At 41.5% G+C, this 14,554-nt stretch overlaps 1 protein-coding gene across 2 annotated transcripts in view; it reads left to right on the plus strand.

Annotated features, from left to right (window-relative positions):
- Positions 1-10,931, plus strand: part of SDHAF3 (succinate dehydrogenase complex assembly factor 3) — a 31,821-nt gene extending 20,890 nt beyond the window's left edge. Inside the window, exon 3 of one of the 2 annotated variants that reach the window (XM_063117218.1) lies at positions 10,618-10,930. In XM_063117218.1, coding sequence (XP_062973288.1) covers positions 10,618-10,818 — 201 coding nt within the window. In that variant the 3' untranslated portion in view covers positions 10,819-10,930. Of the gene's footprint in view, positions 1-10,617 lie in introns of both variants that reach the window. The other variant, XM_063117306.1, reaches the window with a different exon arrangement.
- The last annotated feature ends 3,623 nt before the right edge of the window (positions 10,932-14,554 follow it).

Consider the following 14,554-nt stretch of genomic DNA (forward strand, 5'->3'; position numbering starts at 1 on the left):
AACAATATCAAAACGGGATCCACAATTGCGCCCAAAATTCTCCAATGTTTATTATTCACAGATGGCAAAATTGGGGAGGCCATTTCACAGAATATTCTCTGGGGAAATTCTCCATCAGTTCAGGAGAAGCTTGAAAAAGAAACTTTTTAAAAAAAATATTGGAAAATTATTTTCCACAAAATTTCGGATCATCCAAAGTCAATGGTCCACTTTCCCCTCCGCACAATGTGTACAAGTTTTTATTAGCCCCTAAGAATTTAGTGGGTTGGTAAATCTGCTCTGGGTTTCAATCAGAACCTGTCAGAACTCTAAAGGAGCTATTCAAGTTCTGATTGAAACACAGAGCAGATTCACTGCCCCACTGACATCGAAGCCACTGGCCTCCACTGAGAGCAGGAAATTTGGGTCCTCTCTGCTTCCTCTCTCCCCTTCAGAAGTTATTTTCCTACATCACTGTGAAAGTAAGTTGGCTATGTGTCATGCTTTGCAGAGGACCGTCCTCTGTTTGAATAGGGTGACCATATGAAAAGGAGGACAGATACAAAAGAGGACAAGGCTCCTGCAGCTTTAATTGTTGTGATAAAGAGGGAATTTCATCAGGTGCTGCATGCATACAAATGACACCTGCTGAAATTCCTTTTTCTATGCAACTGTTAAAGATACAGGAGCCCAGTACTCCTTTCCATATGGTCACCCTAAGTTTGAAAGTATCCTCTGTTTGAAAGTACCTTTTATGTGAAAGGCTGTCCATCCCAAATTGGGCTGAAGTCGTCCATCAACACTTAGCAGCTTGTGAGCAGACAGGGCAGACACACAGGTCACCTGACTTCTGTCTTCCCCATTATGGTGAGAGATACATTGTATTTCTATTTAAATCATACTAATTGTTTTTAAATTGTTCCTCTCTCTCTGACTCTCTCTAAATCAAATTAGGAAAACTTTATTCAAATATCTCCCCCCCCCCTTTCCCCCCAATGCATTTCTCTTCTTTTGGCACTGCATAAGTTACTACGTGCCATGGAGGAATGGAGGAGGATGGCTGCTATTAGAGAAAAGCAAGTCAAGAGACCCTTTGGACATACACAGTTAGTTGCGTAATTCTTTGGAACCCGTTGTGAAGGTAACTCTGGATTGTGGATGAGGCTGTGAAATTTTTAAAGGGAAGAGGAAGACTGCCAGTAAAGGAAAGCTTAATGTAGATTTGATGCCATAACAAGGGGCACTGTGCACTTCCCGTAAAGTTTGACCTTAAGAAATAATAAATAAAAAATAATTAAGAAATCTCTGTAATGGGCATTTTTCAGGAAAAAAAGCTTCTTTAGCTTAATTGTTTTATTCGTTATAAAATATGACCAGGATTTAAGAAAAAAACAATAACCGTAAGGCTAGCTCAGGGACTTCTGCATTCTCAGTTGGAGATCTGACATTTTTCTTCTAAAGAAGAAAGGAACCAATGTAAGAATGAGAGAAGAGAGACTCTAAGGTGTACATAAATGCAATTTATTCAGCACAACAGGTTGTGAATGCTCTTTAGCAGGAGTGCTGGTGAAATGTTTGCATCCCTGGGAAATAGATTGTTGGCTGTTTTACCAGTGCCCGCATGGAATGCTGCAGCTAGGGCTGGACTGTGGGGCCAAGGTCCTTGGGCGTTGTAGCCGACCGGGCACCCAGATGGCAGTCAGAGCACAGTGGTAAACAGGCCCAACATCTCAGCAGCTGGGCTGGCAGGGGCATGCTGGGCCCTCCTGGGCTAATTCTGCCCACTGCAGCATCCTCTCTTCTTGCTTTTAAAAGTATTTTATACCTAGGCAGTGGCTGGCTGGGCATGTACATGGTTTACAGGTGCTCATTTTATTCTTTTTTACTTTAAAATTATATTATCCAGCAAAATGATGCTTACTCTTAAGTATTCTTGTTTAGCATCAGGGCAGCAGAAGAAAACTTCATTTTACCCCCGTAGTCATGAAGCCGCTATGATTGAAGTGAGTTTAAAATGCAAAAGTGTACATGCTCACATGCTCAGTTGTTGTTGCTTGCTCTAATGTATCGGGGATGCTGATATGGAAGCATGGGATATGGGGAAGAAGAGGAATGCCCCCCCCCCCCATAATGAGACCATTAAAAAGAATATAAGAAGACGAGCCCTGCTGGATCAGACCAAGGGTCCATCTAGTCCAGCACTCTGTTCACACAGTGGCCATTCAGCTGTCAGCCAGGAACCCACAAGCAGGATACGGGTGCAACAGCATTCTCCCACCCATCTTCCCCAGCAACTAGTGCACATGGGTTCACTGCCTCTGCTACTGGAGGTAGCACATACCCATCAACACTAGTAGCCATTGATAGCCTTCTCCAGGAATTTATTCAACCCTCTTTTAAAGCTATCCAAATTGGTGGCCGTCACTACATCTTGTAGTTGTGAATTCCAGAGTTTAACTATGTGCAGTATGAAGAAGTACTTCCTTTTATCTGTCCTGAATCTTCCACCTGTCAACTTCATGGGATGACCCTGGCTCCTAGTATTATGAGAGAGGGAGAAAAGTAGCTCCCTATCCACATTCTCACACCAGGCATCATTTTGTACACCTCTATCATGGCTTTCTTTACCCTTCTTTTTTCCAAGCTAAAATTCAGTCCAGAGTCTAAAATTACCTAGCTGCACCACTGTTGAAAGGTAGACGAAACACATTGGGCTGAATAAAGGAGTGTTTAAAAAAGAATAGGGCACCTTAAAAGTTCTCTTCTCTCTAGTATTCCCCTGAATATCACAGCCCTGTACCAAACATAAGTTGGTTTTAAGTTCTCTTCCCCATTTCAAAAGTGGTTTACCATGTATCATGGAGGGGGATGCTGTTTGAGAAATGCAAGTCCAGAGACTCCTTGGACATGCACAACTAGTTGCATAATCCTTTCAAACCAGTCCTGTAGTCATCTGCACATATACCCAGGTGGAGGCAAGTTGTACGGAATCATGAAAATGTTGACACTTCTCTGTGAATAAAAACTCATTAGCACCACTTTCTGCACTTAACTTTTCTTAATTCAGGGCCACAAAGGTAAGCGAATACATTATTTTACCAGGGAAAATGTTGCTATGGCAGCTGAGGCAGAAAAGAAAGAAGTTGAGATTTCAGTTTTATTTCTAAAAAGGTGTATTCATTTTCAAATGCTCCTTTATTTGTGACTACCAGAGCAACATGGCTTATAAGGAAGCAGGGTTGGCACATTGTTTGATCTCTATGAAGAGCTTAAGGAGGATTTGAAAGCTTTTCCTTAAAAAACCAAAACAAAATAAAAGTTGGGGGGGATTTAACCCTACAACTTTGTATTGAAGTCCAGATATGGCAAATGGTATTCTGCATGTAAATGAGTTAACATTTACATAACATTTTATCCCTTTGATTGTTTCCCCCGTTCTTCATGAGAGTCATCAGTATAAATAAACTTTATTTTCTGTATATTTGAAATTAGAATTATTCAGAGCCACTTCCAGGTTTGGGCTGCTTTGCTGCTCTGGTATTTCTTCCCTCTTATCAGATAGTAGCAGAAAGGGGACAAATATGTTACCGTGGAGGCTCCAATGTCAGTGGGATGGTGAATCCACTCTGGGTTTTAGTAAGAACCATTCAGAACTCCAAATGAGTTGCCCATAGCTTCTTTAGAATTCTGAATGAGACCCGGAGCAGATTCACCACATCGGAGCCACCAGCTTCCTCGGAATGTTCAGCTCTCCTATTTTTTAAAAAAACATCCTAGTTATCATTTACAGTTCCACACAATGAGAAAAAATGATTGGGATCAATTTTCTGCTTGTGTATCATGCGATAAATGGAACACAGCATGTTTCATTAGCAGCGGTTTTATTTTTTCACCTTTTCTTTTAAAAATAAGATGTCAGTGCTGCAGTTTGATTAGATACACTTTTCTGTGATCGTTTCTCATGTTTCTGGTCTCTGTCTGCAATGAATCTTTATGACAGTAAAAGTAGAACTGAATCCTCCATGGAAATAAGGATTTGGTCCTGAAGAGAAACCCTGAGTGCAGAGTCAAAGAGATGCATGAAATATATGACTTGAAAGTATTGCCTGGAATTAATAATATTTATCTTTTCAATCCCGCAACTTGGGAAGCTGCTGATGTTGGCTTGGAAAAAGTATTTTCTTTGTACATTTAAAAACATATTGAAACGGGTAAGTTCCTGATATCGGGGTTACTTTTCTTCCTGGGGTCATTCTCTTGTAGTTTCCTTTTCTGCATCATTTTCACAATACCAGGAAAAGCACTTCCATGTTGTGGTTAACCCAAGCAGGGGCTGCAAGTTACATTACATGGATTGTCTCTTCAGAGACCCTGCTATGGCTGCCCTCACCATAGAGATTTGGTGGATGGTTGTCCTGCTGGCATCGATTTATATTCAGGCCAGGAGAGTCCTTCTGGAAGCTCCACCCCCCCATGTGCTGTATTCGGTTGTTAAAGGGCCAGCAGCCTCTTCCTGTAGGCCGAAGACAGGCAACCTGAGGCCTGCAAGCCTTTTGTGGACCCAGCCAATATCACTGAGCTGCTGAAATTTGCAGTGGCAGCCAAATACTTACCAATTTGCCTATAGTGTAGGTGTTGGTTTCTCCTAGGGAGTGAACATTAGAGAAAGGAGGGGAAACCTGTTGATATTGGTGTGGGACTGTAGTTGTTAAGAGTATTGTGCTAGGATTGAGGTAATCCAGGTTCAAATCCTGCACCACTTCAGACATGAACTTCTTACTGGGTGATCTTGGACCAGTTGCTAACTCTCAGCCTAACCTACCCCACAGGGTGGTTGTGAAGTAAAAATGAGTGGGGGGAGAGAAACTTCTATGACGCCTTGAGCTCCTTGGAGGAAAGGTAGAATATAAAAACAATAAATAAATAAAATATGTTGTATTCTGAATCACCTGGTTCTCACATAATGCTAACCTATGGTTTATTAAACCCATGGTTTCCTGCCCTACCTAGGCGTTGTCTGGCAGATGAGCAGAAAAAAATGTGGATGTTTTCTCAGTCCCTTGGTTGATTGTTTCCCTCCTCCTTCACCTGCTTCTTCCCTGTATCCCAAATGCCTTTGTGGCAGTGTAGTAGTGGAATGTAGAGTGGCTGTTTTTTGTTTTTGTTTTACCATGCTGCCTCTGTAGCAAAACAACCCATGAACAGCCCGCTGCTCGTGGTTCACACATAATGACAACCCATGGTTTAAACAACCCAGAATTCACAATCCAACAACAAACAATGGGTTCTCTTTCTGTGTTGTTCATGATTAACAAACCATGGTTTGTTAGCATGGCCAGGTTCACACATTACAACAATCCAGAATTCAGTAACCCTAAGCACCTTGGATAGCTCTTTAGAGTTCTGACTGAAACCCAGGGTGGATTCACCACTCCACTGACATTGGAGCCACCAGAGTCCACTGCTTTCAGGATTTGTGGCCGTTGGTCATGGCTAGTGTAGATGGTAGTTGAAGTCCAAAATATTTGGAGGTCACAGGTTGGAGAATACTGAGCTACAGGTAAAACTAGTTTCAGGACGACCAGAGTTACATTTTTAAAGGAAGATTCCTCATTCTAATTTCTAGCACTAATTATAGATTTGTACAGTGCAAATTTTTGAAACTGATTTGGGAAAGTACTTAAACATATGGTTATTTCTTTCGGTGAACACTCAGACTGAGTTTGCTGTCTGAGTTGTTCAGCACCTTGCAAGATCAATTCGGCTGCTGTAGGTTTTTTTAGCAGTAGCATGTGAAATACTTTGAAATATTTGGAGTGCGGAAGGGGATGCTTTTCAAAGGCCCAAATGTCTTTGAACTGCAGAGGTCTTTCTATCAATGGAATTTTTAAAAGGATCCCCAAATTAGTATGGTACTAGGTTCATGTTTTTTTCAATGGACTGGGAGCCCCTGATTCCCCCTTGGTTTCTTTCAAAATCCTAGTCAATGTGCATGCCATTCTGGCTGCTTAAGCTAGGGGGTTCAAACATGCCTAGTTTCCTTTAAGACTGTAGAAAACTAAGGACAAAATTTGCTTGAAGACACTCCAGATTTTTGTCATTGACTTCAGTGAGATAACAATGGAAAGTAAGAAGTCTGGTTCACAACTTTTCTAGCCACTAGTAATTCTTAAACAATCTCTAGGTGTTTTGAAAGGAGCTGGAATTCTCTGAGCTTGACAAGTTGTTTGACATGCCAATCTCTGGGTGATTTAGACAGCCAGTTTCTCCACTTGACTCTCTTTGGAGGCTCTGTTGGATTTAGGCAACTGTTTCCCCCTGCCCGGTATGTACTGAGGTTAGCAGTTCCCCACAGATGGGAATCAAGTGAAGATAGGTTGTCTGAAAGGGTTTGGTAAGAGGTTGAATATTTAGATGCCAGTAAGTGAAGTAATAGCTCCATTTATACCACCTCGTGGCTGCAAAGGTGAATGCTCATTGGATACCCTAGCATCTTAGGGTAGCTGTTGGGACCCCGGTGCACCAGCAGGGCCCTCTGATACTGACCTCTGCCTCAAACCCTCTACATCAGGCAGCTGGGTCTGTGAACCTCCATTTTAATTTCCCCAATGCCACAGAGTGACACTTCATTGGACACTCTAGGGGTTGTGGGAAATTAAAATGGCAGATCCCAGTCTCTCCTTGAAGTGCTGCTGCTACTGCCAAGTAAAACTGAAGGAGGCCTGTCAGCCAAAGAGTTGGCCCACTGGAGGGTACATTGCCCTGCCCCCTTCAAATCTAGAGCTGGCCCTGGCAAGGACAACCAAGGAGATCTGCTGCTTGCCAGATCTACAGAGGAGGTGGTAGCCAGAATGACCAGTGTGGCATGGCAGGAGGAGAAGAGCAAAGGTAGGGAAATGGAGAACCTTTTCCCTTCCTCTGTCACACACCTCCACCAAGGCCACAGCTAGACCTAAGGTTTATCATGGGATCATCCAGGGTTCACCTCTGCCTGAACACTGGGATCCCCTGTGAGTCACCTAGATGAACAGGTTTGACCCCTGGGCGATCCAGGGATAAACCTTAGGTCTAGCTATGGCCTAAGTGTGCATGTGTTAAATATGTGCATGCGCTGGATGCAAGGTTCATCCCTCTGTACTCTCATCCCATGCCATAACCCCTACAGTATTACTTTGGTGTGATATTTATTTATTTATTGCATTTTGATACCACCCAATAGCCGAAGCTCCCTGGGCAGTTCACAATTCTTAGTTCCTACACCAAAAAGCAATTTATGATATTGTAAGCCATGTTATCTCTTCTTTTGGGCAACTCGTTTATTTTTTCCGCTGGTTCTTATTAGGTCCATGTTTCTCAAACTGAATTAGGCATCTCCACAAGCCCATGAGCAATTGCTAAGGGGAGACATACATTTTTGCCTGATTGCTTTCAAGTAACTTTTTGTGTGTGTACAGCATGACTGAACACACATGCATCAATTTCCCCCCTTCCTATCATGCCTCATTGGCCATCCTTGTGAATAGCCATATATATATGTACTCTGTACAGCACCATGTACATTGATGGTGCTATATAAATAAATAATAATAATAATATATGAGATGTGTCTCTGCTATCTACGTTGTTCCCACATGGTGTTGATTGATGATGCAAAGCACCACTGGATCAATACTGATACTTGTTGTGACAGTTTGATAAGCACTGTTTAAATGCAATGAGACAAAGTGGTCAGCAAATTTCCACACTAGTATAATAATAAATAGCTGGAGTGCAATCCTTGTTTATTCAATTTCAAGGGAAATAAATTCACTGCAAATAGTCACTGAAAATCATTACATCTTATGAAAAAGAAACCCCCCAACTCCCAGTGATACGATGATTAGCAGATTCATTTCACTTAACAAAGGTAGCTTGAAATAACCTGCTAAATTGTTGCTGGTGACTTCGTACATGAGTTCAAATTAAAATGCAGAATAATTTGTCAGTTCAAATTACCTTTTCTAATTGATGCTCTAATTTGATCTCCTAAAGTATTTCATCTGATCTTTTTATAAGTTCTTTTAAATTGGTTAAGGAATCATAGAATCATAGAATAGCAGAGTTGAAAGGGGCCTACAAGGCCATCGAGTCCAACCCCCTGCTCAATGCAGGAATCCACCTTAAAGCATCCCTGACAGATGGTTGTCCAGCTGCCTCTTGAAGGCCTCTAGTGTGGGAGAGCCCACAACCTCCCTAAGTAACTGATTCCATTGTCGTACTGCTCTAACAGTCAGGAAGTTTTTCCTGATGTCCAGCTGGAATCTGGTTTCCTTTAACTTGAGCCCGTTATTCCATGTCCTGCACTCTGGGAGGATCGAGAAGAGATCCTGGCCCTCCTCTATGTGACAACCTTTTAAGTATTTGAAGAGTGCTATCATGTCTCCCCTCAATCTTCTCTTCTCCAGGCTAAACATGCCCAGTTCTTTCAGTCTCTCTTCATAGGGCTTTGTTTCCAGACCCCTGATCATCCTGGTTGCCCTCCTCTGAACACGCTCCAGCTTGTCTGCATCCTTCTTGAATTGTGGAGCCCAGAACTGGACGCAATACTCTAGATGAGGCCTAACCAGGGCCGAATAGAGAGGAACCAGTACCTCACGTGATTTGGAAGCTATACTTCTATTAATGCAGCCCAAAATAGCATTTGCCTTTCTTGCAGCCATATCGCACTGTTGGCTCGTATTCAGCTTGCAATCTACAACAATTCCAAGATCCTTCTCGTTTGTAGTATTGCTGAGCCAAGTATCCCCCATCTTGTAACTGTGCATTTGGTTTCTATTTCCTAAATGTAGAAATTTGATAAGCGTTCCCTGCACCTCCTCATCCAAATCATTAATAAAAATGTTGAAGAGCACTGGGCCCAGGACTGAGCCCTGCAGTAACCCACTCGTTACCTCTCCCCAGTTTGAGAAGGTTCCATTGATAAGTACTCTTTGAGTTCGATTCTGTAGCCAACTGTGAATCCACCTAATAGTTGTTCCATCTAGCCCACTTTTAGCTAGTTTGTTAATCAGAATGTCATGTGGTACTTTGTCAAAAGCTTTGCTGAATTCAAGATATATGACGTCCACAGCATTCCCACGGTCCACAAGGGAGGTTACCTTATCAAAAAATGTGATCAATGTAGGTTGCTGTGAAGTTGTAACCATTGCCAAAGTGAAAACAAGCTTTAGGACAGCAAGTTAAACCATGGAGTAGCTAATGTTTCTGCTATGTACGGTTAGATTTTGAAAATACAATGGCCTGGTTCAGACAACACGCTAAACCACCCTGCTTAACCACAAAATGGTTAATGGATTCCGTTAACCATTTTGTGGTTAAGCAGCATAGTTTAGCATGTTTTCTGAACGGGGCCAATGATAAAATGAAAAGCAATGATGCTTCTCAAGATTACTGAATAGTAACTTTGTTTAAAGTAACTGTTTCAAAAATCACTCTTACAGATCATATGAGTAAATTTAAAAAAGAAAAACATTATAGGAAATGAAGATGATAAAATCATCAGACACTAATTTCTTAAACACATTTTTTAAGAAGACACTTGGCTGAATTTATGTACGGCGTATTCATAATAGACATATTCTTAAAATTGCTGGCCGTTTAGTCTGTAGTAATTGGATTTAGTTGCATTAAACTATTCAGCTTTTTTAGATAAGACTTTTATTTTGTGCACACCATTCCTCACTCATGGTAGTTTGTGTGTGTGCTTTAGATGACTTTACTTTGGTGGGGGGGGGGGTTGGTTGTTGTTGGGGTTTTTTTGCAGAAATGTGCATTTGCACAAGTGCATTAGCACTAATGTGCATTTACAAACAGGAACAAAATTTTCGTACATCCCTAAAAAGGTCCAATTCCATCAATGAGTGGACAACAGAATGAAAGACTCAGAAATGAAAAACACAGAGAAAATGGATTAAACAAAATCCTGTGCCTTACAGATAAACCATTTTGACCTTAAGATAAAATGGACAGAAAATACAAATAATGCCAAAGATTTTCCACTACACCTGATCTACAAATAGATAAATAGATTTCTAGCTGATTTTAGCATAGTTATCGTTTAAATGCAACAAAGGATTTTCGTAGTGGGCTATTGGTGCACTGTGTCTTACATGCAGAGCTATTCGATGAACAGAGTCATTAAAAAATAGAGTGATACATGGAGTTGAATTTACAGTGCCAAATTTAAAAGCTACATTTGAATTGCAGGACCAGGCTTTAGATGGAGAAGTCAACCAAATCCTTCATCTCTGTGGTGCAAGCTCTGTTTTCCTGGTATTGGTTGCCACCCAAATGGCTGCATTAAGTATTATATTGGAAGTGTCTAGGCATATACACCAGTTGCTGGGGAACATGGGTGGGAGGGTGCTGGTGCACCATGTCATGCTTATGGGTCCCTGGTTGACAGCTGGTTGGCTACTGTGTGAACAGAGTGCTGAACTAGATGAGCCCTTGGTCTGATCCAGCATGGCTCTTCTTCTTATTATTATTATTGGTTCAGTGGAAGGTTTAGGGCTGCTCTTAGGAGAATTGGATTGTTCCAAATCATAAACTTTACTCACTGAAGTCTTTCTTTCTTCTTTATCTTCTCTTCCTCCTTAGAACTATGCAGCGATGCTGTGGCAGCAAGCCGGCCAAAATGGACAGAGCTCAGCTAAGCCTCACTTTGGAGCGCACCTCTCAGAGGAGAAGATTAATGCCCTGGCGGATGAGCAAATTGGACAGCTGCAGGAACTAATGTGTGAAGCTACCAAACCCAAGAGACAGTTTAATGTTTTGGATGATCCCGAAAACAAACGCTAACATATTACTTGGAACGGACTTTAAGTAATTTTTGGTGCTTCTTTCTGCTTTACTTTGGAAGACAGATTCACTCTGAAGAATAAATGAAACTGATGTACATTCTTTCTGTTTTATTTCAACCTCCAGGGATATGCATGAGGAATATTTAGAAATAGATATGGTCCCATTTATATTAATTATAGCCTACGCTAGTGCTTAGAATAACTGAATACTTGATATTTTTTCATTTTTTGGCTGTGTTCAATTTGTCACCTGTGGGGAACAGGGATTAAAATGAAATGCTTTTTGCTAAGGCTGGGTTTTTCTGGATAGTCACAGCAATTTTAGATCCCAGTACGGTGTATGTGATGTTATGCATTTCTACTCCCGTGTGCATCCCTTTGTAGGTACAGGGAATCTCAATAGCCCAGCTGCTGTCCATTTACTCAGTTTGGAGATATTTTGGGGGATCGCTCCACAGACTGCTTGAGTTTTCACCATCCTGAATAATTTGGTGTCAGTGGCAAACTTGGTTAACTCACTGCTCACTCCTAACTCAGTATCATTTACTAAGGTCATTCAATAATTTTGGCCCAAATACAGTCCCTTGGGAGACCCCGGTCCTTCTTTGCTTCTTTAATAGAAAACTGTTCATGTATTCCTACCATCTGGTTCTTGTTCTTATCATTCTATATGAGGAACTGTCCCCTAAAGAATAAATATGCTAAGTTTACTCAGAAGCCATTGGTTTTGAATGATGAACTTTATAAAAAAAAAGTGCTTTGGAAGTCCAAGAACATCATGGCCTGGTTCACATGTACCGCTAAGCTAGGTTTCATGTGCATTCTCTTCTCCTCTGCTTTTACTTCTGTTTTCAACTAACAATAGTTGCTTGCCATGGCTGAACCTGAACAAACTGCAGTTAGTGTTAACTATGGTTTAGGGAATCAAGACAGCCTCAAACTGTGGTTTATCATCCTAGCATGTTTCCCTAAATCATAGTTAACACTAGCCACAGTTCTTGTTAAGATCATCATCATTATCATCATCATCATCATCATCATTATTAATAATAATCCCGCCTTTTTCCTCCAAGGAACCCAAGGTGGCGTACTTAATCCTCCTCCTCTCCATGTTATCCTCACAACAACAACCCTGAGTAGGTTGGACTGAGAGACTGTGACTGGCCCAAAGTCACCCAGTGGGTTTCCATGGCTGAGTGGGGACTAGAACTTGGATCTTCCAACTCCCAGTCCAACACCTTAGCCACTACACCACACTGGCTCTCCTAGATGAAATTAAATCCTGTGTTTACTTGAAAATAGAAGCAAAAGCTTTGAATCTCCTCACCACTGCACCAGAGGGAGAGAAGGCAGAGCAGAATAGAATAGAGTATTTATTTCTTACCTGCCTCTTCCTCTGGATCGAGGTGGGGAACAACACCAAATACAAAATCACCATAAAATGCACAAAACTGATTAAAAACCATATAAAACTGCTACAATATTAAAATAACAATTGGTCATGTTGAAAAACATCTGGGTAGGCCTGCTGGAAGAGATAAGTCTTTATGGCTTTCTTAAAATCAGCAAGACTATTAAGTTGATGAATCTCTCCTGGCAGGCCATTCTACAGTCTGGGGGGCGGCACAAGAAAAGGTCCTCTGGCTAACAGTTGTCAGCCTAGTTTTGGCTGACTGGAGTAAATTCTTCCCAGAGGACCTGACTGTGTGGGGCAGATTGTACGGGGGAAGGTGATGCCACAGGTAACCTGGACCCAAACTATGTAGGGCTTTAAAGGTAATAACCAACACTTTATACTTTGCCTGGAAACTAATTAGCAGCTAGTGGAGTGATTTTAAAGTTGGTGTAATGCGGTCACTCCTAGCTGTGCTGGTGATTAACCTGGCTGCCATATTTTGAACTAGTTGAAGTTTCCAGACTAGGCCCAAAGGTAGCCCTATGTAGAGCGCATTGCAGAAGTCAAGCCTCAAAGTTACCAGCATGTGCACTACAATCTTTAGGTCTTCCAACTCTAGGAAGGGGTGCAGCTGGCATATCAGCTGAAGCTGATAGTAGGCACTCCAGGCTGTTGCATCTATCTGGGCTGTCAATTGAGATCCAGAAGCACCACCAAGCTGCGAACACAGTCTTTCAGGGGGAGTGTAGCCCCATCCAGCACTGGATGAGTGTGTGAGGCTGAGCCTCAGCCAAGTTAATTCCCATAGTGCTAAACTATATTACAGTGTAATCTTACACGCGTCTACTTAGAAGTCCCATTGGGTTCAGTGGGTTATGTGGTTATAGGATTGTTATGTGGTTATGTGGTTATAGGATTGCATCCAGTTATGTGGTTATAGGATTGTGGTTATAGGATTGCATCCTATATATGTGGTTATAGGATTGCATCCAATTATTATGTCTGAATGCAGCTGGTGTCTATTAGATGCCCCCTCTGTACATGTTTGTTGACATCCTCAAATAATTTTACAAGGTTGCTGAGGTAGGATTCTCCTAAGTCTTAGGCCATTTCTACACCTGCCTTTTTTCCAGGGATCGTCCTGGGATCATCCCTGTGCATTCAAATGACACACAGAGGAGCAGGCAGGGATGATCCCTCCATTTTCCTGGGATAATCCTTAGGTGTAGAAAGGGCCTTAGTTACCGGCACTAAGAGCTTTTAGCTCAAATATGCTAGTATTCGTTGTAATTGTGTGTGTGTTTTTGGCCCCACCAATCACTGGCATATGGCCCTCAGTTGCTTCTCTGAAATGGAGTCCAACCTTCAGGTTGAAAAATGGTACCCTTCCCCTGCCATAGGAACTATTTTTGGTTGGGATGTGACAGTGGGGAGTGAGATGAGCTTCCCCATGTCCCAACTGCATGCCTGTAATAAAGTTATTTTAAAAAGAATATAGCTATAATGCTATGCAATAAATGTAATGTGTAGTTTGGCCTTCAGGTGTGGATTTGTACTTGTATATGCAGCTCATCCCAATATATGGCTCATGAGGTGTGGCAGGCAATTATCTCTGCCCTATGCGCTGCCATTTTGCATCTACCTTCACTCATACAAGCCTGAACTCTGCTCAGGGTCATTCCAGGAAATCGTTGGTTTCTATTGATGGGAGAAAGAATGTCATGTGGAGACAATACCTTTCCTCTGGTGCTTGTTGCCTTGGAATCTATCTTGATATTCAGTTCATCTGCTGCATATTCTCAGGAGAAATGATACAGACCATATGCCCTGTTTACATTGCACCCATGTGCCATCCAATTCTGTTTGAATCTTTTCAACATTTGTATATGAAAGATGCATATTTTCCACCTAAGATACCAGAACTTTTAATGAAACCAGTCATCCTTGAAGTATTTTTGTCTCTTTCTTCTCACCCTGCCCATAATATATTATCCTGACCTTGTTCAAAAGATATATTTCCACACTGAAGTCATAGTTAAAAACTGTAGTTTGGTATGGAAATAACTTCATTAAGACACTAATATATAAGTGACACTGACTAAAGTTGTTGGGTATAAAATTAATTTCCATTAAGATGTCAAAAAGTGCAAGGTTTCTGAAAATTAGTCAAGGTAATTTGTTCCGTTGAATTTAATTTTAACTTTGTATGTTAACTTAATCATAGTCTTTCCTAGGTAAAGGATTTTCAGATTGTTATTTGTGGCAGAATTTCAGTGTCTTTACCAAGTGGGTGGATAGGACCCAAACATCTTTTACGCAACTTACTTATCCAGTATGA

This window comes from Elgaria multicarinata, chromosome 1, assembly GCF_023053635.1.
Source record: "Elgaria multicarinata webbii isolate HBS135686 ecotype San Diego chromosome 1, rElgMul1.1.pri, whole genome shotgun sequence".
NCBI lineage: Eukaryota > Metazoa > Chordata > Lepidosauria > Squamata > Anguidae > Elgaria > Elgaria multicarinata.